The 27,358-nt window shown below is 35.3% G+C and overlaps 1 protein-coding gene across 3 annotated transcripts in view; it reads left to right on the top strand.

Annotated features, from left to right (window-relative positions):
* SERGEF (secretion regulating guanine nucleotide exchange factor) overlaps positions 1-27,358 on the top strand; it is an 82,152-nt gene that overhangs the window by 24,906 nt on the left and 29,888 nt on the right. For all 3 annotated transcript variants that reach the window (XM_026706533.2, XM_087920507.1, XM_087920513.1), the window contains 2 exons: positions 6,387-6,553; positions 16,415-16,451. In XM_026706533.2, the coding sequence (XP_026562318.1) occupies positions 6,387-6,553; positions 16,415-16,451 (204 nt within the window). The remainder of the gene's footprint in view (positions 1-6,386; positions 6,554-16,414; positions 16,452-27,358) is intronic.

Below are 27,358 nucleotides of genomic sequence, written 5' to 3' on the forward strand. Positions count from 1 at the left end.
AGTTCCATAAAAAAAATTTTATTTAGTTTGATTGGAATTGTCTGGAATAAATATAGAAATTTTGGCAGAATATTCATCTTAATCAAAGCAATCCTGCCCAATAAGGAAAGTTGTAACTTGCTCCAGAAATCCAAGTCTTTCTTAGATTGTTGAAGAAGTTTGTCATAATTATTTTCTTTTAACGATTTACTTTGTGGAGTTAGCCAAATTCCTAAGTATTTAATTTTTTTTGTCACCTGTATTCCCATTGTTGTCTCTAGCTTTTTATTCTGGTCTCCTGTTAAATTTTTAGTCATTAATTTTGTTTTTCCCCTGTTTATTTTAAATCCCGCGACTTCTCCAAATCGTTCTAGTTCTTCTAATAAGTTGTGTCCTTTTTCTATAGGCTCCTCCAGAAAAAAAACCAAATCATCAGCGAAAGCCTGTAGTTTATATTCTTCTGATTTGATCCTCAGACCTCTAATTCTCAAATTTTGCCTAATGTACGTCAGAAGAGATTCTAGGCGAATATGAAAAGCAGAGGGGAGAGAGGGCAACCCTGTCTTACCCCTTTTCTATTTTTATCGGGCCAGTTTGTTCCCCATTTATTAGAATGTTTGCCTGTTGAGTGTGGTAAATTGTTGTGATGACATTTTCAAATCTGGTGCCAAGATTCATATTATATATTTTTTGAATTAAGAAATGCCAATTTAAATTGTCGAATGCTTTTTCAGCATCCAAGAACATAAATGCAAATTGTTTTTCCGGTGGGCTTCATAGTATTCTGAAATGTCTATCACTGTTCTTAAATTATTCTTAATTTGTCGAAATGGGAGAAATCCATTTTGATCTTCATGGATATAAGTGTTTAAAACCTGTTTTAATCTATTAGCTATTATAGAAGAGAATAATTTGTAATCTGCATTCAGGAGTGAAATTGGTCTATAATTATTAATAAGTCTGTGGTCTAGGTCCTCCTTCGGGATCAGCGAAATTAAGGCTCCTCCACGAGTCCGGCATCTTGGCTGCTAAGAGTACCTCATTAAAAACATCCAGCATCAGTGGTCCAATTTGTTCTATGATAATTTTGTAAAGTTCTACCGGTATCCCATCCGGTCCAGGTGCTTTATTGTTACTTTGCTTCTCTATTGCTGACTTCAGTTCGACCATGTTATTTTTTGATTTAATAATTCTATCTCTTCCTCTCCAATTGCTTTATCATTCGCTTCTCCAGGTATTTCATTATTTTATCCTCAGAGACTTCTTCTTCTTTGTATAATTTCTTGAAGTAATTAAAAGTAATCTCTTTTTTCTTTTCTATCTCCTCCTGCATATTGCCCCCCTCATCCATTAATTGGTGTATCAATCTTTTTTCTTTCGTTTTCTTAAGTTTGTGGGCTAACCATCTCCCTGGTTTGTTTGCATGCTCAAAGTAGATTTGTTTAGTCATTTTCAGACTAATCTCCAATTTTTCTTGTTCCAGTAAATTTAATTTGTGTTTAGTTGTTATTAACTGGTTCTGTATTCTTTGGTTTTTGGGGTTCTTTTGTAATTGGATTTCTAAATCTTTAATTTCTTGTTGTAAATTACTTTGTTGGGCATACTTTCTTTTATTTCTCATAGCATTGTAAGAGATTGTTATTCCTCTTATAAATGCCTTAAATGTGTCCCATATATTTTGTTTCGAAGTTAGATCATTATTATTTTCCTTTAAGAAGAAGTTCAGTTCTTCTTTCAGTTTATTAATATATTCTTCTTCTTTTGTTAAATGAGTGTTAAAAGTCCATCTTTTCTTTGGTTTTCCTCTACCTCTCCAGGTTATTTGAATTGGATTGTGGTCAGCCCAGTCATTTGGTAAGATTTCGCTATCTTTGATTTCATTAATCAATTCACCGTTTATCCAAGCCATATCTATTCTTGTCCAAATTTTGTGCGGGTTAGAATAATAAGTAAACTGTTCTTTTTTGGGATTTAATTTTCTCCAGATATCTACCAGATTCATTTCATTCAACATATCCTTACATGGCTTAGAAAATTCTCTATTCCCTTTTTTGTTCTTACTCCTATTACTATGATCCTTCCGGTAGTCAGCAATAGAGTTAAAATCGCCAATCAGAATAATATTACCATTTTCGAATTCTGTTATTTTTTGATGGAGATGTTTAAAAAATTTACCTTGATCATCATTTGGGGCATAGATTACTACCAGTAAGAGTGTAATGCCATTAATCAAGATTTGTACTACCAGCGTTCTTCCTTCAGGATCCGCCCAGATTAACTCCGCTTTTAAGTCATCTCTCACATAGATTGCGATGCCTTTCTTTTTGTGTTTATCTGCTGGTGCTGTAAATAATTTTCCCAGTTTCGGACACTCTAGGAATTTCTCCTCACTTTTCCTAACGTGTGTTTCTTGTATGCAAATTATATCAACATTTTGTTTTATTAGTTTGGTTAGAGTCCTTTTCCTTTTAGCTCTTGAATTTAGGCCGTTTATATTAATGAAAAGAATTTTCTTTCCTTCGTCCATTTACTTAAGTCTGCCTCGCTTTTTGTCTCGTAACTCTACGGCTCTCTTCTTGTGGTTGATATGGAGTTGTTTCTTCTCTTTCTCGATGTAAGTTGTCTTTCCCTTGAATTTGGACAGATCCTTCTTCTTTGTTCCTATGGCGGTTACGATCCTCCTGCATATTTCTTTGGATTTTCTCCCTAGTGAGTTGATCCTCCGTGGTTGTTAGCTGTTCTAGGAAGTTTTGTGCTTGTTCAATTGAGTCTATTTTAATTTTTCTTCCCTTCCACGATATTAGCATCCCTTCTGGGATTAGCCATTTAAATGAGATTTCGTTTTTATTTAAGTAATTAGCTAAAAATTTATATTCTTGCCTCATGGCCCTCACTTTACTTGGAATCTGCTTAAGAATTATAATCTCTTTGCCCTTATATAATATTCTCTCATCTCTGGCCTTTCTATATATTAGGTCTCTCATACATCTTCTTGAAAAACGGATATGGATCTCCCTTGGGCAATTGTGACGCCTTGCATAGCTGGTATTCACCCTATAGATTTCATCAAATTCCTTGAGTAATTCATCTTTCTCTTTTTCTACTAGTTCAGCCAACAAACCTGCCATTAATTGTTCTAATTCTTCATTTTTGGATTCCTCTACATTTTGGAACCTTAAGTATGCAGCTGCTCTGTCCATCTCAAGTTGGACCAAGGAATCTTCCATTTCTTTATTAACATTTTTGAAATCTTCCTCAGTCCTTTCTAGGTTCCTCTCCACTTGTTCCGTCCTGTTCTCTATTTCTTTTATTTTTAATTCAGTTCTTTCCATGACCAATTGCATTGTCCCAACCCAATCTTCAACTCTCTGTATATCTGCTCTCATCTCCTCTTTTAATTTACCCATTTCTTCCTTCAGTTCGCTAATATCTGCTCTGGTCTCATTATGATTCCTAATCATAATCTCCTGCATTCTAGACATTGATTCTTGCATTGATTCTTGCAGGGATAATAATGTCACTTGTAAGTTGGCATTCGTAACAGTCGGTTGTTTTTCTCCTTTCAAGGTCTCTTCTATAGTTTTCTGCGTTGTTGGGGAGGCAGATGCCAGAGTTGTCAACAAGGTCTGATTGTTCTTCCTTCCTGTTTTCAGGGCCGTGGTTGTTGTGGAAGTCATCTCTGCTAAGATTTGTTTTTGCAATTGGACAATGTTAAGAATATTATCCCAAATCACCATTCGATGTAATAGCCCTTTAAGTGTGATTACAAATCTATTTGCTATGCTTACACCCCAGATACTTTTAGCTCTCTTTCTTTGGTCCAATCTGTCATTCAGGCAAATTAAATTCCAATTCAATAGAGTGTTATCAGTTACTATACAATACTATACAATAGGTGCTATACAATAGAATGAAATCAAATATTATGTATTATGTATTATTCTCTATATTAAATTCAAATACCAGAGTTAATTGTATTTTACCCCTAGTAAATCATACTTGTTTAAAGCATACAACCAACTCTAGAATTTCTCACTCTATATATACTTTTGTCCTATAGTATATATAAATATTTAAGATTCCATTCTATCTGAGACAACCCTATTAACAGTCCTTAAGATTTTTATATATCCAAGAGAGTCTAATCTGTAAACCCTAATACCTGTAACAAGCAGTTTGGCTTTATACTTTATACTTTATACTTGTATTTTTAACTATTATAAAAAAAAAAAGAAAGACCAGAGAGAAAGGGAGAGAGAGAAAGAGTGCCAGAGGAAAGGGGTCTTTCCAATTATAGGAAATCACTAAGCACGTATCTGTAGGATTAGTTCCATAGAAAAACAAGTCTGAGTTAGGGCTGGCGTTTAGTCTTTTAGTCTCTCCTCCTGGGCGCACCAAGGAAGCAGGGGGAGGAAGTGCTGACTAATTGCTGTCAGCGATCAGTCTTGGCCAGGCTTCCGTCTGTCTCCTCCTTCTTCTTCCCTCCTCTTCTCCCCCTCTGCCAGCAACCGTCAATCCACCGTCACTTTGGGTATCCGCCTCAGATTAATCACTTTAAAAATCAGTTTTTGTAGACAATAATGCTAAGAGGAAAGGATCTTGCATATAAAAGTCAGTGCGACGTTTTCCGGCTCTCCACCTCTCGCTCTGCCCTCCTTCACAGCCAAAATCCTCTCCTAGTCTTCCAGCCTTCTCAAGCACTGATCCTGGATGGCAATCCACTTCCGAGTTTCTTAAATTCCACCGCCTTTTTCTCTCCTCAGCAACGCTCCAATCCACACTTTCACTCTGAGTGTCGAGCCACTCTAAACGCGTTTATCCCCCATTCACTTTTCAAACTGCTTTTCTAGCCGCTTGTCTCCAGCTTCCCCCCCTGTTACTCACAATGAAACAGGGAGAATCGGACCGATCACTCTCACGGCTTTGTAATCCTTCTGCCCTTTTCCGCTCAGACCCTTCAGACTGTCACTTTTTGCTTCGTCAGTTCAGTGGCAGACCGGACTTTGGAGCCGCCATTAGCTGGCAGCTGGCTCAATCGCGCTGGTCTCAGAGGCTCTTCCTTCGTTGCTGGGGAGTTGCCTTCCCCCAAACAGCAACCCGGGGGTCCTCTATTCTGACACGAAGCTCTACGGGTTTCGTGTATCCACTGGGGATCCCTCCAAACGCGAGAAGAGGTGTTCGAAAGCCCCAGCTGGGCTTCTCCACCTCTGGACGTCCCTGTCCTGCCACCGGAAGTCCTCTGGGTCTTGTTCTTTTTAAATTGGAAATCAAGATTTCACTTTTATTTTGAGAGCTGCAATTAAGTTTGTTATGGAGTGATGTTGATATCCTTATGATTAAATCACTAAAATTAGATTGCAGTCAGCATTTAGTTATTCCTATTAAAAGTTTCAAGGGAAAAGTTGTATCATGAATTTTAAGTGGGACAAAGCTAAGGCTAATGTGGTAGACTTGTGACTTCCAGGTGGAATTGGAAAAAATGTTAATTCAGTATTCCATCCATACGTAGGAGTTTTTCTTGACTCATTTCCTCTCATGGTGAGGAGATTAGGAGAAAACTGATGAGAAGTAAGCTAAAATATTCACAAACCCGGGAACTGCTCCTGATGAATACCCAGGGCTGAAATGACAGATAGATTGTCAAGAGTCAAGGAAACTGGGAAGCAAGTTTCTATATTTGTGTCATGAATTTTGGGTGGTAGCTTTGGGTCTCTTCATCTTGAAAGTGATGTGTTCATGTTATTTGAACATACACCTGTTTTTATATTTCAGTTTGTGGTTGATTTCTCTGATCATACTAAACTTGTTGGACTAAATTCTAACAAGCTAATTTTACAGTATGCTGGGGGTGGTTCCTCTTCTCTTTTGGGGGGGATGCAAGGCATATGAAAGTTCACCATTCTGAAAACCCCCAAATAGATCAAGGTACAGTACACAATTTACCACCTCTGTGTTAAGTCACAAACCAAAATGTTTGCATAGTTATATTGCTAGATTAGGGACAAGAGATGCTGAGATGCTTTGGAAGCAGTCATTATTTCTCAACATAATCTACCCATCAAACTTGTTGTGAGAATAAAATTTAAAGAGTTTATATACAATATATCTTGCCTGGAAGAAATATAGAATATCAATGTAACAAACAAGCAAAAGGAATCATGCTCAGCAAATCACTACGGCTGAATTTCATAGAAAGTGTACTAAGCTCATTAATGGTTAGTGCTATTTATGAATTCATCTCCCGAATCCACTGGTGTGGAAAATATGTAAACTGAAGAGAAAGAGATATTTAATTAAAAGGAAAGCTTTATGTGACGTATTCCAATCCTGCCCAGCTTAATAATGTTTTATTATAGTTTTATCTTAAGTTTAAGAACTAACACTGCAATTTTGTCACTGATATTTAGAGACAGAGAAAGTCTTCACATGGGGTAGAGGAGACTATGGTCAACTTGGAAGAAGTGAGATGCCATGTGAAGGGCAGAACCAGGAGAGAAAGGGATCAACAGAGCATCATTTGAAACAGTCATCTTATGCTCCTGCTACAGTATCCAGACTCTCTGGTGCATCTGAGGTAAGGGAAAACTATGTGTGTTGTCATCTTAGACCTTCTTTTATTAATTTGGATGGTGCCTCTGGCACAGGGAATGCGGTACTGTCTCAATCCATTGAATCAACATGGCATGCATTTACTTATTATATCTAATATTCTGCCAGTTATTTAGTTTGTGAAAACTGAAAGACAACCAAATGTAGTTCTCTATACTATTCTAATAAATAGTTTGATTGCAGCTTTCCCTATATTTTCCTTTTTACAAAACAAAAGTTTCTTAATACACACTTTTTGTAGAGAATTCTTTGTAGGATATAAATAAGTTAATTTGTACAAAATATTTGAATTTTGGAAGACTGTCTTTAATGATCTCCATTCTTTATTATCACCCTAATATGCTGGTTTCATACTAAAGTTAATTGTAGAAGTACTCTTTCTGAAAAAAAAAAAAACAGGAAAAGAAAAGGTTCTTTTTCGATTAACAAAAATACAAATTTTCAGCAGAACATTTGCATGTCTTTATGTTCTAAAAATTAGCAGCTTGAATTATGTTAGGAGCCATAGAGCTCCATTCCAGAACTTTAAGAACATCAACTTCATATAAAAAAAGCTCATAGGTAATCTAGATATCAAATCTACTTGCAAATTGGCTTTTTTTTCTCTTGGATGCATTGATAAATAGAAGATAAGATAATAGAACATAAGAAAGAATAGTGAACAAGCAAGGAAGAAAATAGAAAAAGAAAAAAGAAAGAAAAGAGTATAAAGAAGTGGTTTTTGGTCTTTTTGACAGCAGTTATATCTAATATCTTCATTACTAATATTCAGTCTGGTAGTAAAATGCTACTGCAAATAGGACATCCAGTAGTCTTCTTCCTAACAAAGTGCATAAGAAATGCCTTTGATACATTTTTTTTAAATTTTGAAAATTGCATGTTAATTCTGTAAACTTCATCAGTTTCTGCATCCATATCATCCGCATTCCATTCTAAAAAAGTTTTTGAAGATTGAACAACTTTTTCTCTGGTATCTTCCGGGAACATCTGGAACTGCTTCAAGTCTCAAGTGAAATTCTTTTTTTCTCAATTCTGATGTAATACCAGATTATCTCAGTCCTTTTCCATCTCTATATTTATTATTTTTCTTTCTAAAATTTCCATTTTGTCATTGTTTGCAGTTGTCCTATAGATACTTCAATTTTTGTAAGAACTTCTTTCATCTCCATTTTCAAACCTTTCTTCCATTCTCACTTCAAAAACAACCAGCTCACTTTAGATAGATTCAGATACCTGCTCCCCCATCCCATCAAACATTTTTGTAATATTTCTGGGTTAATTCACTTTTCTGTTTATCCATAACAAAATCTTTGTTGATAATTTTAGCAGATGAGGATAAAGAGAGGATAATATAATAGCAACTTTACTAAATATTAACGCTTGTCTGGAGCAACAGTTTGATATTTTGCATTGATTTTTCTACCTGAGGTGAGATAGGATTTTGGTTTTTTTAACTTGGTATAGTGTCAAGACAGTTTGGTGAAATAGTTAAGGCTACAGCCTAGTAACTGGGAGATTGTGAGTTCTATCCTAAGGCTGTTCTGTCTTAGTCAAGAAACCAAATGGGTGACCTTGGGCCAGTCAGTTTTCTCAGCTCTAGGAAGGAGGCAATGGCAATCCACTTCTAAAAATACATTGCCAAAACACGAAGGGATTTGTCCAGGCAGTTGTCAAGAGTCAAAAAGCTGACTCAGAGGAAGACACACATAATATCGAGCAAACAACCCTCAAAGAAATACCTCCCTTTTAGTGCATATTGCACTATGGTAGCCAGTCCAAAACACACCCCTATTAAGATGTTAGATGTTTGAGATGTAAAAAAATCAGACCAAGATAAATCATTTCAGATTTTTTCCACCTTTAATATAATATATAAGCTGCATGATTCAATTGAAAAACAAACTGAAATATTTTAAAGAGAAAATAACAATAAAAAGTGAGAATAGTATAACTGCATAAAGATGCGTACCCTTAAACTAATATTTCATTGAAGCACCTTTTGATTTTATGACAGTCTTGTGGGGTAAAAGCCTATCAGCATGGCACATCTTGCCTTGGGAATCTTTGCCCACGCTTCCTTGCAAAAGCACTTCATATCTGTCAGATGACGAGGGCACATCCTGTGCACAGCCCTCTTCAGGTCACCCCACTTCTGGCGAAGCCATTCTTTTATTGATTTGGAGGTATGCTTTGGGTTGTTGTGATATTGAAAGGTAAAATTCCTCTTCATCTTCAGCTTTTTAGTAGAGGCCAGAAGGTTTTATGCCAGAATTGACTGATATATGGAACTATTCATATTTCCCTCCACACCTTGACTAAAGCCCCAGTTCCAGCTGAAGAAAAACAGCCCCAAAATGATAATGTTGCACCACTCTGCTTCATGGTAGGTATGGTGTACTTTTGGTGATGTGCAGTGCTATTTGCTTCAAATATACTTTTTGGAATTATGTCTAAAAAGTTCAACCTTGTTCTCATCAGACCATCACATGTTTTCCCACATGCTTTTGATGTAGGTTTTGGCAAAATGTAGCTGGGGTTGGATGTTTTTCTTTCTAAGAAAAGGTTTCCAACTTGCCATCCTATCGCCCCAGCCCAGACATATGAAAAATATGGAAGATTGTTGCCACATGTAGTACAGAACCAGTACTTACCAGAAATTCCTGCAGCTCCTTTAATGTTGCTGTAGGTCTCTTGGCAGCCTCTTGGACCAGTTTTCCTTGGGTTTTTTCATCAATTTTGAAGATAATTTTTGGTAATGTCACTATAGTGCCATGTTTTCTCCTTTTATTGATGACTGTCTTCACTGTATTCCATAATATATCCAATGCCTTGGAAAGTGTTTTGTATCCTTCTTCTGACTGATACCTTCCAACAATGATATCCCTTTGAAGGTTTGTAAGCCGTTTGCAGACCATGGTTTTTGCTGTAAGAGGCAATTGAACAAATGTCAAAAAATAAATCCTACCAGAGCAGCTGAATTTTATATGGGCTTGATCAGAGCCACTTTAACTGAGGGCTGATATGTACTGACTACTATTTACCATCATTTTGAATGTGATGGTTAATTATGAACGCAGCAACATCCCTACATAAAAAGGGACTTTATGCAGCCGCATCATTCTAGTTTTTAATTGTCATAATTTTCCCTCTAAAAGATCTCAGTTTGTTTTTCGATTGGATTGTATAGCTTATATGTTATATTAAAGATGGGAAACATTCTGAAATGATTTACCTTGGTCTAATTTTTTTTAAACATCTCTAAAATCTGGCATTTTTACAAGTGTATATAGACTTTCTATATCCATTATGGACTTAGGGAGTTCTTGTTTTCACTATCAATGAGCAGAAAAGAGAAACCTGAATTCCTTCTTAACAGACTCTTTGTCACAAACATAGCTTTAAAAATTCTTTCCGTTTGCTGAGAGCACAAAAAATGAAAAGGCATAGGAAACAGATTTATGAACATGGCTTTAGCTCGTACAGACATAGCAGCAGATCCAGTACTTTTCCACTGATTTTAAAAAAAAAACAAATCAGAACTGTGAATGTGCTACAATGAACTGCACTGCAGGTTGCAGCCCCTGATTGGCATGCTAGAAACATCTTTAGCATACTGCTAAGTAGGGATTGGTGAGGAAAGTGGGTCAGAAAACATGCTTACTGTACCTGCAAGAGACTGCAGAGTGTAACAGCATGGAAACAGGACTGTCCACAGTATGGCACTGTCTTACTAAGTATAATGGGAAACACTGCTAAGAGTTTGCCCTCATGTGTTTTTGGTGATTGCCAAGTGAATGTAGCAATGACAGTGTTGTATATATTTAATTTAATGCCCTATAAAACATTAATCTATAGTGCTTTGAAGACGAGTCTCTTATTATTCTATATGTAGCCAATACTACTTCCTACATAAATATGTAGAGAGGAAGTATGTTTGTATTGAGCATCACTATGTATGGTATGTAACATAAAGATGAACTGGGTTTAGTCTCTGATCGTTGCAATAATGTATGAGGTGGATTTTAATCTAAACCAGACAACCCGTGACCCATTGTGTCATCATTTTATCATCCTATTTTATCACCCTATTGATTTTTTTTATTTTTCTATCTCACGTATTCAAAACTATATTTATTTTTATACCTGTATCTTGTAAGCGATTGACGAATCAAAAAAATACTAAAATAATACTAAAATCATTACAGAGATTTTTCCATATACAGATAGAGAAACAGAAAGATTACAGGGAAGCAAATATATCAGTGGAATCAGGAGCAACTTCTGACTTCCTGTTTGCTTCCCCATTGAGTTTCCTTATGTGAAACTGGCCGTGATCATGGGAGATCTTCCCTCCCTTCCCTCCCTTGCCTTTAAGTGTGTGATGAGCATTGTTTCCCTTCAACTGTGCCATATGGCTTCTAGGCAGTATGGGTAGTCCTTCTTTTGCTTCTTTACAAGCCTCCAGGAGGCTAAGGTGTTTTATAGGCTACTAACCTTTATTGATGTATTTTTTTTCAGTTCACAATACAAAATGTGCCATAAGCCATTGCAATGGTTAATCTGTTTGAAACAAAGCTTTAAAATATGAACAGCTGAACTTTCCAAAAGCTTTAGCTTTAGCTTTAGCTTAGTGAGGTTTGATAATGGCCTTGGTCTATCAAAATGTAGCCCATTTCATAGTCCATGAATATAGCTTCAGTTTTTTCCTTTGATCTTTCAAATAATTCTATTTGAAAAGATATGCATTCATGCTTAGCTAACATTAAGTATGCTACTACATTATTTATTAACTGAATAAATGAAGACATATTGACAAATACAAATGTTGTTCCATAGGTATCATATAATGACCCACAAGCATATAATTTATTTATGCTATTCAGTAGTAGAATTTTTATCATGACCATATCAACAGATTCTAGCTGATGTACAAAAACAACTTGCACATGAAATATAACCACTTTTTGTTGCAAGTCTTTTGTATAACATGGTACTAGAACTGCTGCATACTTTCATTAATTATTTCTACAATGGAGAGCAGGACTGTCTGATTTAGCATGGTCACTGGCATGGGTAGGCATTATTTTTTGAAGATCATTTCCAATGAAAATTTGGTGTTATTTTCCCGATTGGCAGTTCTTAAACTGTTTGATCTAAGTATCCCTTTTTTTTCTGAACTCAAATAATGTCAATGCCCCCACAAAAAAAAAATAACAAACCAGGTTTTGTTGAATTACACAAGTATCTTGATGCCAGCCATCACAAACTGGATCCTTTACTCAGATATAAGCAATTACAAATTTCTCCATTATCCCCTGGATATGCCCAAACTACTCTTTTGGAAAGTTGTGCATTTGTGTGTGCACAGCCATCTGTTATATTATGTTTACTGATAAAAAGTTAGAAATGAGGCAGTTTCTTTGACAAAATTTCTGCCTTCCCTTGGAGGATAAACCCAAACAGGCTGATGGAATTTTGAGTTGGAATTAAATAGAAGGGTTGCTTGAGGAAGAAGGTCTCTGCATCTGTATGCATTATGTATGCAGCAGATAGAACTCCACAATCTTCATAGGGCCATTCCTAAATAGGCTAGTAAAATTTAATATAATAGTTTGATTATGTGACATCAAGTAGTTTTTAACTCCTAGCGACCACATAAATAGATTTTCTCCATGATGATGTCTATGCAGATTCTCAGTCATCCAGGTCATGGTTGTCTTAAAGGTGCTTTTTCAAGAAGCACGTTTGTTTTTCCTTGAAAGCTGCTTCATCCAAGAAGCTTCTTCGGTTCTGACTGAATGGTGTAAAATAGGAATATAAATCCTTCCATTTTCAGCATTCCATAAGAAGGGAAGAAGTTTCTTGGATTAGAAGTGAAATGTCTTCATGGAAAAACAAAGAAAGCCCAGTTTCCTCTTGAAAATCTCCAGGATGATCTATCCCTAACCTGTTCTTTTAAGTCTCCACCAACTTTTTGCTACCATAATTGAGTCCATCCACTTTGCTGTTTTTCTTCTGAACCTTTTCTAGAGAGCTGTGTCTTTCTATAATGTCTCCAAAGCAGGATAATTTTTTCTTTTTTGCTTCAAATCATTGTGCTTCAAATAAGAATGAATCAATGGATCAATCAAGTAATCCATTGGTTTGTTTTCTTGGATATCCATCTCAATCTCAGGTTTTTCTCCAACTGTAATGTAATTGTGTGTGCTTTTTTAAAATGAAATCAACTTTTGATTCTGAAATCTGTACTGAATCTGTTGTGTTTGCAAAGGGAAACATTTTGATAACTTCTTTTATTTTCATTTGGTTTTTTAATTGTTGAAAAGCCCATTTACAAGGGAAGTTGAAGATTTCTTTTCTGTTCTATTCTCCATTGGGAGAAAACAATTTTTCAACTCTTGAAAAACATATGTGGGTGGAGTGGGAAGCTAGCTTTGCCAACATGCGAAATTTCAGCCATACTGCTTTACTCTTAGAATGATATTTATTCAGATGTTTACTCAGAAGTAACCACATGTTTGGGTTCTCTATGCAATTTTGAAAGCTCATGATCAGATTATCTGGATGCATTTAATCTTACCAGCTTTTGCACAATTTTATACTAATTACCTCCTGGGTAGAAACTGGCTGTGGCTTTGCATAGCTGTGGAATAAACTATACAAATTTTGGCACCCTACAGTTTTAAAAGAACGAAGCTGCTGGGGGAAGGCCCATATGCATAAATGATTATCAGCTTTCTTGATCTACTTCCTACTTCTTTCGGGGGAAGGGGGTCTGAAAAACCAAATGTTCCCTTGTCTTTTCATACAGTAGGAGAAGATTTTAACAGCCTGCAGGAAAGCGCTTGGAAAGAGTTCCATGCGTGAGTGTTTCGAACAGACACTAGGTGTCAGCTGATTCATACAATGCTAGCCAATAATTGCCAAGAGGGTGAAGAGCTGTCCTGATGCATTTTGCTGTGGCTTGGTTGCTATAGAAACTGCTGCTTTTGTACGTGTATTGTGTGTGCAACCCCTCTACCATATGGGTTCTGCTTCACAGACACTGCAGATTATGGAAACATGTTGCCACAATATAGCTCTTAATGGTGTTGCCTGGGTCATGAAGAAACTATCCTTTCTGATTGTTAAAAACCAACTAAACAACCCTTCTCCATGCCTCTTCTCCCGCCATTTTCTGTAGGCTCAGTGCATCTGTGGGCAAGCAGGGTCTTAAAGGCACCAGAAGGCAGATCCCTGAAGTTGAACAGAAAAGAATGAATATTTCCATTTCCTTTGTATAAATGTTGGTGACAGTGTTTGTGCTGTGAAACAGTTAAAAGGACTTGAAGAAGCTTTGTGAGGTCAGCCTGTCCTAGCCGAGAGCCCATTAGACCCTTTGGACTACACACCAAATCATCCCCAGTCGAGGGTTGATGGGATTGTTATGAAACAGATCTGGAAAACAATACCAGAAAAACGGCTCATAAGTATAAAACTGCAGTGGGCTTCGAAGCATGACAATTCTGCTAAAATCTCACCATAACACATATTTTATCTTTAAGCCTTATGTTAGCAATTACCAATAATCAGGCTGGCATGTATTCATGAGATGAAAGATACTGACTTTAAAAAAAAAATCCTGCTCATCTTTTAACCTTTTACAATCAGGGGACTTTCTCAGTGGGGCGAGTAGTTCCACACAGAATTAACTCATGTGCTTGTGTGTGCCTATAGGTATCAGTAATCCTAATTTATCTGAAAATACTGGTAGCTACGATTTTTTCTAAGGTTTTTGTCTAGGAAGACATTTTTTTTAACCTAAATACTGCGAAACTCTTAGCTGTTGCCCAGTTCTATGCCAGTCTGACTATTCAACATCCATACTTCCTATTGAATAAGCTTGGTCTGAGCAGCTGTTTTAACTCCTGCAGCTTGCTATACATCATCTTTGTTTGTGAGTTGATTAAACCAGGTCATGGCCAGAATAATTATACCCACCCTCTATTAGAGAATCTTGCTTGTTCTAAAGAGAGAGGACAATACAAGAAAGAAGTCAACAGGACATTATCAAAAGCAAAAGGTGTTTTAAAGGTGTCACTGTATATACCATATTTTTAAAAAAAATTGAATCCAATAACTATAATAACTGCAGCAATTTAACAGTTGCTCTAGATAAACTGTCTTTTGTCAACATCCTGTATACAGGTTTTCCATAGGATGACCAAAACATATAAGTTATGAGTCTCAGAAAATTGAATGATATGGAATAATATTTTAATTGTTTTATTCTATTCAAACAAGCTAACAATAACTAAGTCGTTTGGATAGTGAGTTGGGTGGCATCTAAACTTAATGATAAAAATAAACTGTGACTGCCTTAATAATATGAGGTAACATTACTATGATGTAATGTTAAATTGAAAAATGAAACATGATATTACAAGCAAAACACTTTAAAAATTGATGAAATTGTTCATTGGACTCTTCCTTGCTTACTTATTTGAACTGGAGTGAGAAATCCAAAGCTGTAAAGATTGTGTAGATTCTTGCTTCTTATGATTGCAAGATCCAAGACCAGAAGTTTAGTCATTAAATGAATGGATGTAAGTCAAGGACTACCTACTGTGTAAGATCTGTGTAGCTGCCCAACTTAAAAAATTACTCTGAATAGCTCATAAGAAGACTAAAAACTGAGCTATAAAAGCTATAAACCATATGTTTGAATATGTAGCATATGTTGCAGAACTAATAGTATCTCCACAAAATTAAAACTGCTGTTTTTAACCTATAAGGCCTCAAATGGCTTCACCATTAAGATCAACTCATGAGAGTATCAACATCATGAAGGAATTAGTGGTAATCAAAGATGAGGGAAGCAGATGAAGTTGGCAAAGATACAGTTGTTTTAGAAAGTTTTAGGGGAATGACACAGTAAGTATCTTAATATGGTTGGTCAGTTTTTGCAATTGATTAATTTTCTCATATTTAAAATAGTTATACAGTTTGTTAATGTTAATTATCAAGAATCTAATATGTAATTAATATAGTATGCAAAATTGATGAATAAGTTATATATATATGTGTGTGTGTGTGTGTGTGTGTGTGTGTGTGTTTTCTTAAGTTTTTGCGGGTACTTTCATGTATGGTATTCAGCTTTGTTCGGGTATTTTCCCACGTCATTATAGTTGTGCTTTTAAAGTTGTAGCAATGTTTCAGCAGAATCTCATCTGCCATCATCAGGCTTCTATATTGTGTTCGCTGTGAAACTCTGACTCACAGACGAACGCAGTACAGAAGCCTGATGATGGCAGATGAGATTCTGCCGAAACGTTGCTACAACTTTAAAAGCACAACTATAATGACGTGGGAAAATACCCGAACAAAGCTGAATACCATATACATATGCATATACGTATACATATACATACACACACACACACACACACACATGCACACACACACACACAGTCATATATATAGGCATATATTTAAAATGTATAAAGATACATCTATCTGTTTATTTATCTGCCTGTGCTCATTATGAAGCACTTTCCTGCAAACTTCCTTGGTTGCAATTTTATAGACAGGTAAAAGAAAATATTCCTTTATACATTGTGCAGTATTGCCCCTGAGATTGGACTTCTTTGCAAAAAGGATTAGTTTACCTGTGATATATTTCTATATATCATCCTCTAAAACGAGAGGCAGCAAGACTTTCAATATCACGTTTATTTTTTATTATCAATGTATAATGTAAAATGTATAATATTCTAAAGTTGTGCATTCAGAATGCATTTCTTGTTTAGTATTTCAGTTTACTATTCTGTTATCGTTTGTTTTGCAGATTGCATGTGGTTCAGAGCACAATCTAGCAATAGTTGGTAAGTAGAATATCTTTTTGTTAAATGTTCTGAAGTCTTCCTCTTTTGGTTGTATGCTAATTGTAGACCAAATTATTTAGAAAGTATTCTAAGGTATATATTCTGGAACTAGTGCAAATTAAAAATGTAGAAAAGAAGGAAAAAGGGATAGAAAATGCAGAAAAGGAAACAGAGAAATAGAACAGAAGGAGAAATAATATAGTAAATTATGACTTCCCCCTTCATTGTGACAAATACAAATGTTCTCTGAGAATACAACAATCATTTCTTCCTATATCTCATCTCTTTTCTATAAACAAATTTTTAAAACCTGACATTCCTAGTCAGCAACAGTTCATTAAAAGTTACAAAAAAGCAAGATATATATTTTAACTTTAAATAAAATATATATTCTTTCCTTTATATATATTCCTCCCCTTTATTTTCACATTGTAATTTATCACTTATTCTAAATATATAACAAAAAGTATCTTTTTCCAGATCTTTAGAGCTTCGTCATTCAGTCCTAGACAGCAAAAATCCATTAGCGGTTGGGCTACCAGAAAGATTTTAAATAATTGATTAAATAAACCAACTTTATATTATTTCTGATTGATATTAACAGTCTTGATCTTAATCACTTTAAAAAATGTCTCAGAATGATTTCTTGTTATTTTCTTTTTGTCTCTTCTCTGAAAATTCTTTGAAACTTTAACAAATCTCTTTTGTAAATACAAAATACAAACTTTTTCCTAATCATTCTTCTAGTTCATTATTTATATATCCCTTTTAATTATTAAGACATCAACCATTTCATTTGTATATCCACTGTAACATCTTTTTCCATATCATTCTTATAACTCATCATTATTAAATCCAAGGGAGATGGGTGGTTAAGAAATATGAAATATAAAATATATCAATCAAATCAATGACTCAATCAATCAATTAATCCAGGTTTGAATTCGCCTCAGTCTGGGTGTTATCCAGTAAAATTTGTTCCTCTTTTTTAACCTCATTTAAATCGTTTTTCCATAACAGACAATTTTAAGATTAACTTCCAAATACATTGTTCCCAAATATCCTTGAATTCATTCAGAGTTAAAATATTTTGCTGCATTCTGCATTAGTGAGTTGAATTTAAGTGTTCTTTATTTATAAATCTATAATTCCTCTTAGTTCTACTGTCATACCTTCAAAATCCTTATTCTATTTTTTTTCTAAACCATATTTTCCTGTGGAAAGGTTTCTTATAATTAATTTCAAAAAATTTTCAAATCTCTCTGGACCCTTAATCTGTCAATAACTTTCTGAAATCAAGATTCTAACCATCCTTTTATTGTTATCCCCTCCTTTTAAAGCCTTAATCTTGTCCTTAGTGCTTCTTTATTCAAGAATTGAAGGAAACTCAATGTTGTAAAGGTTCTTAATTCTGTCAACGACAGAAGTGCTGATTTACCACCTGCTTATCAGGTATTTTAAGAACCATGGGTGTGGCAGCACAGTTGCCAGTCATTAACACACCAATCAACCAATAGGAAGGCACCATATAAACAGAATAACAGAATAACCCAAAGCACATATCCCAATAGAGACAAGTTCTCTGAAGATGGGCTCCACCACAAGTCTGAAAGCTTGGAAGAAGACATTTAGTCCAGAGACTCACCAAGATTCAATCTTGCAACATTATCTTGGAACATAATTGCCTTCATTCATGAGATTCTTAATAGTTGAAAAGCAGTTAAAATATAATTCCAAAAGTGATTAACGAGGCTCGACTGAGCTTTTTGTCCATATACACCATGTTACTGGCTATGAGTTTGATGGAACTCCCTTGACTCTCAGCCACTTCAATCATGAGTTTACCGCAAAAACTTTGATTCCTGCAATCCATTCACAAGGAGCAGCTGTCCAGAGTGCATATGTGCAGTCTCTTGATCTCTCCTATTTCTGGAGAGATTGAAAGTGGCCAGAATTTGCCTTCTGATCATTGATTCTGTAGCAACATGATCTCTGCTCCTTCAAGGATGTTCAGCTCATCGTGTCCTCACCAGAAATAATTGGAATTGTTGGTGAAATACTAACTCTAGCAAAGCTTTGGTCTACAAATCTCAAATAATACAATTAATAATTTCTCACATACAGACAAAACCCTGTTGTTTCCAGTGCCTGCGATTGCAGTAATTTCCCACGTAATGCTGTATTAGTGGTGAGATCTTTTCACCCAGCACAGAGCATTTGTGTACAGCAAGGAAGCACAGCATGTCCTTGTATTACTTTTATCAATTATACATGATAAATTCTGCCTTGACTAAGACTACATTGTATGAGCTTCCCGAAAGATCAGCATGGTAGCATGTTAACAACTCCTTCCTTCTCCTAGCTGTCCTAATCATATCCATAGTTTGCTTACAGGGTATTTAGCAGGAATTCTTCCTAACAACCAAATATTATTCCTTAGGTCTAGCATTTATATCACTGTGCCATCAAGATTTATATGCTTGAGCAAGAGATAGACATAACCGTTCAATTTGTTTATTGTCAAAATCCTTGTTCAGTGGTATTATAATAATACATTCTAATTTAGGCAGCAGCCAAATTTATTCTACAAGTGAAAACCAAACAAAACAGAAGAAGAATAAAATAAGTGAGAAATATCAGTACAAAATAAAACATAGCTGCAGGGAATTATGTCAGGAAGGATTGATATCGATACAGGGGATCTTAGCTAATAAGCAGATTTTAACAAATATAAATATGCATAATTAATATTTACATTTGCTAACTGTAATGATTAAAAGAAAAGAAATTCTCTAGAGAAAAAGAACGGATATTTGCATAGTGTCATTGCTTTGTAGTAAATATATAATCTTTGGAATTTTTGCCAAGTAAAAAAAGGCACATTTTAAAATTAATGTATTTTATGTACACACAGGATCTAACAATAAACTATATTTATACTTACTCTGCTTTCCTACTCTCACAGAGGGAGGCTTTACTAGTCACAGAATAATTTTGCTTTTAAGAGTTTATGGTTGAATAGATTATCATGAAAAAAGAGATTGAGAAATTTTGAAATATAAGTTAAACAGGTGAAAAAATAGTTTATCTAGGCACCAATAAGCATAGTATTCTGTATTAATGGAATGCAGTTTTACTTGGAACAGCTGACACCTTGCAACAATACCTTGCAACAATAATCTCACAAAGCCTTGCAGTTTAGATATCAGCCAAGTCATTTAACATGCTGGCCTCCTACAAGTGAGGTAGGAGGTATTAAACATGTTTCTTGTTCAGGAAGATCTAACTATCAGAACTTACATATGTGTATAGCTGTTTCTGAGAGGAAAAATTAAAATAAACCAAATGCATATGCAGACATTAATCAGATATTTTTAAATGCCCGGCAATCTCTGATTTTCAATCATTATTATCTCCAATATGTCAGTAGCTGAACAACGACAGTGTGCCACTGTCAGGTAATTATAAGAGATAGCCAATTAGTTTTCCCTCCATAACAAACATTTTGTACTGTCCATAATTTATGAGTGGGGTGATTTTACTGTCCAGGATGGTACAGGCCTCTTGCTTGCGCAAGGAGTTGGACTTGAAGACCTTCTGGGTCCCTTTCAGCTATGTTATTCTATTATTCTGTTACCTGAATCATGTTGATGGAAATTGCTGGCAAGGTTAATCATGATAGATTAAATTGTGTGCTTAAATGGTGAGATCCTTATATAGAAGCTTATTTAAATATATCTATAACATAAAAAATGGGATAGAGAAAAGCTGGTCTATGTTCTAATAACTCTGCTTCTCAGGGTATCTGAGAAAGCTGATTTGCTAGAGCAGTTGAAGTCACAAAGCGATCATCAGATGAATGTTAGATTTGTTTGAACCCAATGGATACATTCAGACTATTTTATTGGGTTATCTGATGGTGCCTTCACATCTTGCATGAATCTAGCTATTCTGGCATAGGCAGTGAAGGTAAGAAAATAATTGATTGGCATGGTGAAAATACAGATCAGTTATTAAGTGTACAATCAATTTAAGGATTAAGAATGAAATGTTGAATGGTTTAAATAACTGTTTCCCAACCCTAGCAACTTTGAGAAGTACTATATAGACTTCAAACCCCAGAATACAGGTTCCTCCAGTAATTGGGACTGGTGTTAAAGAAAATCTTTCAAACTGCAGCTCTCTTGCATCTTTATAGATTGGTTAGAATTGAGCTTGGATGTGGCAAAACAGGGTTTTTTTATCGAGGAAATTACAAACAATATCTTTGTGTTGCAAATCATGTGTAATCATATAATCAATAAGAAAACAACAGGAGTCCAAATGGTAGGGTTAAACTGCCCTAAACTAACTATAGTTTATTCGTGAAGTTGTTTACAAATCACACTAAGCAAAAGACAAGCAAGCAACCTACATGATGACTTAACGTGAGATGAAAAGTGTAGTGCATAGTTTACTCTTTTGATGATTGTTTGTGGTAATATAAACAGATGATAGCCATGATGCACAGACAGAAGGCTGCTTCTCTTCCCAATTGGGTTGCCAAATTTTCCACACAGTATTTGAAGTTTATCTTTTTCAAATTTTATATGTTTAAACCTTTGGGGAGAGATTTTGCAGAAAGTGGACGGAAGGAAAGTTTAAAGTGCTTATATATTTCATAGGATAAAGCAGAACAGGACACTACCTGGTTAAGGCATCTTTTTAAATTATATAGCAAATATCATGTTATTCAGCCCTCTTAGTGACTAGTGGAATATCAATGGCATTTTTTTCTGAGACAGAAGCATAAACAAACTTTGTCACAAATGCTGCTTTGTGGGTGTTTTGCTGCTGACAGATCCCTGGTGGGACAGTTGCTACTAGGCACAAAGAACAGCTAGTGTTTATCAGAATTCTGATTTACTTTTCAAAATGAATGATGAAGTGATAGGAGTTCAAGCTCTTCCTCTATAAAAATGCCATGCAAGCTCAAACAAGTACTGGCTCTTTTCCAGAGGCTTTCTGTCTTATAAATAATCATATCAGAGAGCTTTTCAGGAAAAGTTGTTCTTGGATTAAGAATTGCAGTGTGTGTGTGTGTAGATAAAATATGTGTATGGTAAGCATGATGCCTAACCACTCTAGTCCAACTAGTCTCATTCTGTTCTTCACATAAGATTTTTAGCCATTCTTTTTCTGGATATTCTGATAGTCCTGTTTGTTTTTTTTTGCTTCTCTACTAACCATGTGGGATAGAAAAGTTCAAATTGATTTGCAATCTCCAAAAAATATAATCTGTTTCTGAACTGTACCAGGTTTCTTTTAGAAAGTAATTTTTTGAAAAAGGAAATAAATGGATTTTTATAAAGTCCAAACATAGCTGGGATACTATAGGGCTGACAACTTTAAAAAGAACGAGTGGCCTATGGACAAATGAAACATTTGAACTTACAACATGCTCCAATTCACTGTAACAAACGCTGAATTGATCTTGAACAAAAATAACTTAAAATTAAAAGAAATGGATGAGAAAATGGTTATAAGCCTGGACTGTAATTCTGTTTCTCTGCTTCCCCTCTTCCCCTTGAAATATTATTAGAATACAATCTAGCAACTGATGTATCTCAAGATGATTTTCAAAAGTTCATATTGCAGTAGAAAATACTAGTAATTATTGTTAATACCATTTTACTTCTTATTTCAAGTAGGGGAATCTCTCAAATTCATGATGGTAATTCATCTATTAAATATTTTGACATCCAGTTTGATTAGTTGGAAGAAGTGGGAAAAGCAGAATGAGAAACATAGGCAATCTATAGTGACATAGGCAGTTAGAACAAGGGCTCTTCCAGACTGTATGTTCAGCCATCTCTTTGTTAGATCCAGGTCTCCTTGGTTGGTCCAGACTCCAGACTGTGTGGGAGTTAACCAGACAGTGATATTTACCATTTTTGTGGGGGTTGTCCCTTCAGCTTTGAAGGATGCTGTACTGTGTTCCCTCATCAAGAGACCATTGTTGGACACAATGATTTTAGGTAATTTCCATCCACATCTTACCTTCCCTTTTGAGAGTGGTTTGTTGAGAAGGTGGTTGGCTTTAGCTCCAAAGGATCATGAAGGACACAGATTATCTGGACTCATTTCAGTCAGATTTCAAGCTGGATCATTATAGGGAGATCATTAGCCACACTTGTGAATGATTTGAGGTGGAAACACATTGGAGATTGTGCATTTGTCCTCATGTTCCTTGAACTCTCATTGGCTTTCTGTACTGTCAATCACAGTATCCTTCTGGACTAGCTACAAGGACTGAGAATGGGAGGAACCATTTTATGGTATTTCCTGGTTAACACCATTCCTTGAGTATCTTGATAGCATTCAGGGAGCTATTAAAGCTTGGGTGTTCTCCTAGGCTTTGTGACTGAGAGAATGGAGACTGTATTACAAGATATATTTGGTTATATCTTATTTTCAAGGTTGCTTGTAATTTACTTTTTGTTTTTGCAGTTTTTTTTTCTTTAAAGCTTCTCAGAGTCATTGGGAGTTTGGTGGCCTATAAATTGTAATAAAAGGAAGACAATAAGAACAGCAACGACAATAATAAATTATTCAATGTATTTGTATTATTTGTATTATTATTGAATTAAATTATTCAAACAAATGCAGTGTAGGGCAGATCTGAAAAAAAAATCATCAAATGATTCAAAGTGCAGATTGTGCAAAGAAACAGAAGAAACAGTAGAAAATTTCACAAACTGACAGTGACCAAAAAAATTTCCCTGGACTATCTGTAAGAATGATCATGTGCCAATGATGAAAAATTGGTGGGAACATAGAGTTGAAAAAATAGTTGAAAATGAGTAAATTACAATATTGTGGATTTCTGAATACAATCTGATAAAATCTTGGCTCATAGCATACCAGATTTAACTATGGTTGAAAAGAAGAAAGTTTGGATAATTGATATGGCAATACCAAGGCATAGTAGAATAGAAAACAAAGAATTGGAGAACACAAAGTATCAAGATTTGAAAATCAAAAATGAAAGGTTATGGCATAAACCAGTCAGGGTGGTTGTAGTTATTGGCATACTGAGTGCCATACCAAAACATCTTGCACTGCACTTAGAAAATTGGCACATTCACAAAATTTCCATTTGTCAATTATAAAAAGCCACAGTGCTTGAATTCACACATATGCTATGCTGATTTATTACAACATCCTAGGTTCTTGGGAAGAATTTGATTTGTTTGAAGGCCAATACCTGCTAAAGAACTAGGATTCCACATTTTTGTGTATATATAATAATAAAAAATGCTAATGTGGAATGGTCCCTTATTTTTATAGCTATGTAACATCTCTGTCCTGGGTTGTGTCCCACATGCTGTTGTCTTTTTCTCTCTCTTAAACTTTGTTCTAATATGCCTGCTATTGAATCCCATTGGACAAGTCTTCAGTCACTTTTATTTCTTTGTGTACAGATGTAACATTTTTCATTTTCTGATCATCTGATCCTCTATTCTCAGCTCTGTGTTAAAACATTTCCTCCAAATAACTCCAAAAGGTTATTTTTGATTGACAGAAAATCACAGGCAGTGACAGAGCTTTTATCTTAATTGTTTTAAAAGGCTTTCCCAAATTAGTACCCTTGAAATGTGTTTGGACTGTAATTATTTATTTATTTGAATATCACCTTTATTATTTTTACAAATAAGGCATCAAAACATATTCGACACCTTCCTCTTATTTTCCCCACAATAACAACCCCGTGATAATCCTAATTTCCATCCAAGATGGAAAAGCCGGTACCAAGGCAATAGTCAGATAAGAGGAGTTTGAGCCCGGCCAAGAAAATAATTTGAGAATACATCTCAGATAAGCTCCTCCTTAGTTCACATGAAGATATAATGAAGGAAGCACATTCAGATTCTGTTACTACAGCTGTTATAATGAAGATGCTTATGATTAGCTTTATACGTGTCTCAGAGTTGGGTTCATAAGGGTTAGTGCCGGACATATTGCTCCTCAATAAATCTTCTGAATTGCTCCTCAATGAATCTTCTGAAGCTTGGCTCGAGGCTCATGATTTAATTAGGGCAATCGTCGGAACCCTGATACTATATTTCTTAGCCTCCTAGCCTACTTTGTTGGGCTGGCAATCTTCCCCGCCATGTGGGGAAGGTTGTGTTAAGAATGTATATTTTTATAAATATTATTAGGCTGCCTCAGAGCTACATTGTTGTGTTATATAATTTCAGTTATGTAATGAGGCTTCTCTGATTTCTGGATCATAGCTCTCTGTGAATTTCTGAAAACTGCCAAGAAGGGAGTTCCTGACCTTCCTAAATATATTGGAAGAAAGGGAGGATTTAATCCTGTGATGGAAGCTGTCCTTAAAATGTACTTCTTTGTAATTATTTCCTGACTGGCATACTCACAGTTTAAGTTCTGTCTTCATAAACTAAAAAAATCTTCAGGTATAAATTATTAAAGCCATAGCTGGCACATGGTAATCTTAGCTGCGGTCAACATGGCACATCCTGAACTCTACTGGCCCAAACTCAAGAAGAGCAGATTGTTTGTTTTTCCTTAGGACAATCTTGATTTGGGCACAATAAACAAAATTGCTGAAATCTACATGGTCTAATTTACAGTAAGCAATATTTCATAACTTACCCCTTCCCGTATCCTCCATAATTTCTCATGCAACCTATAAAATACATGGCAATCAAGATATTAATCACTGTCCAAATTAGACATAGTCATAAACTAAAATATCTGTAACTATTTTATTAGGAAGGTAATATAAAACTGCCTGTTCTTATATGTGAAAACACATCCCCTCCCACTTGTAACAGTATGACTGTAACTTGTTGCTTGTATCCTTACGATTTATATTGACTGTTTCCTAGTATGATTTGATTGCTTATTGTACCCTATGACTATTATTAAGTGTTGTACCTTATGATTTTTAACTCTTGACGAGTGTATCTTTTCTTTTATAGACACTGAGAGCATTTGCACCAAGCCAATAAAGAATTCTATCTATTCTATCTGCTCTCCAGATATACTGGCAAAATCATATTATCTCTACCTAGTATGATAATTGGAATTACAAGCTAATATGTTTGCAGGAAGCCAAGTTGTTAAAGAGATTCTAAAAGCAATTTTTTCCTTATATTCATTCATAGTTAATAATTAGGCTTTGTACTAAAATCAAATAATCACTATTACTTTTTTGCAGTTAGACAAAGAACAGGAATAGGATGTATACATAGTGCTTGGATATTTTTGATTCAATAGACATTATGTGTTCATGACTTGAAATCAATGTGTTCAAATAGACCTAAAGAGAAAATTGAAAAAAGGGAGTAGTAACTCAAGTAAGGAGATAGAAAGCAAGCACCTTGTAACAGTGAATGAGCTTATGGTTCAAATCAATGGCATCAAGTGTTTTGAAGAAGCTTGCAGATGTCACTTTGAGCCTCTTTCCATGAATTTTGAGAAATAGAGGATCGATGCAGTTGCAGAAGGTAGGATAAGAATAAGAGTTGTTGCTAACTTCAAAAAGGGCCAAAAAAAGAGAACATGGTTAATTAAAGTTTAATTAGCTTGATGCTGATGCCAGACAAAACTCTGGAACAGATTATTAAAAAGTGATTTTTAGAAAAGAATGCATGGCTTGGTAGACATTAGCATGGCTTTATCAACAATAAATCATGCTAAAAAAAACTGATATTTTTTTGATGGAGGGACAAGTTCAGTTAACCATGAGATTGTAAGGTACACAGTATACCTTGACTTCAACAAAGTTCACATAATTTTTTTTATATATGTCAAAAATATGGTTTAGATTCCATGCTACTATTATATAGATGTTCAATAAATAAACATCAGTGATTCTTATTTGGACTGGAGGAAAGTAAACAATGGTGTGCTCAGGATTCTTTTCATAGCTGTATGCTGTTCAACACACTTATAAGTGAGTTGAATAGGAGGTTTGAAAATATGATTCTGAACTTTTTACTAAGGTAAATGGGAACACTAGATTAGAAGGTGGTATCTAGGTACAGGAAGATCTTAGCAATCAGTAGGTAAAAAACCAGCAATGTGAATTTCATCAAATGCAAGGTCCTACATTTGGGAAGGAAAGAACAAGAATGGGGAGTGCATACTGGGCAGCAGGCCATGTGAAAAGAATTCAGATGTCTGCAACACAAGCTGTATGTGAACCATGTATGATCTGGTTGCAAAAAACCAACAACATTCTAGTCTGCATTAGTAGAGATATACTGTAATGATCAGAAGTCATCCTTGCTCTGCAGCTGCCAAAAAACCCAACACAGTTCTAGGCTGCATTAACAGAGGGACTCAAGATCATGTGAAGTGTTAACACCATTTTATAATGCCTTGGTAAGGCCACACTTGGAATACTGCATCCAGTTTTGGTCACCATGATGTAAAAAAGATGTTGAGACTCTAGAAAGAATACAGAAAAACAAATATGATTAGGGGACTGGAGGCTAAAACATATGAAGAACGGTTGCAGGAACTGGGTAATGTCTAATGAAAAGAAGGACTAGGGGAGACATGATAGCAGTGTTCCAATATCTCAGGGGCTGCCACAAAGAAAAGGAAGTCAAGCTATTCTCCAAAGCATCTACGGTCAGGACAAGAAGCAATGGATGGAAAAAATCAAGTAGAGAAGCCACTTAGAACCAAGGAGAAATTTCCTGATAGTTAGAACAATTGATCAGTGGCACAACTTGCCTCCAGAAGTTGTGAATGCTCCAACACTGGAAGTTTTTAAGAAGATATTGGATAACCATTTGTCTGTAATGGTATATGTTTCTGGCCTAAGCAGGCGGTTGGACTAGAAGACCTCAACCTATTCTATCCTTCTCTATTCTATTCTGTTCCTATTC

The sequence above is a fragment of the Pseudonaja textilis genome, chromosome 1, assembly GCF_049901715.1.
Source record: "Pseudonaja textilis isolate UNSWEBS1 chromosome 1, rPseTex1.2, whole genome shotgun sequence".
Lineage (NCBI taxonomy): Eukaryota > Metazoa > Chordata > Lepidosauria > Squamata > Elapidae > Pseudonaja > Pseudonaja textilis.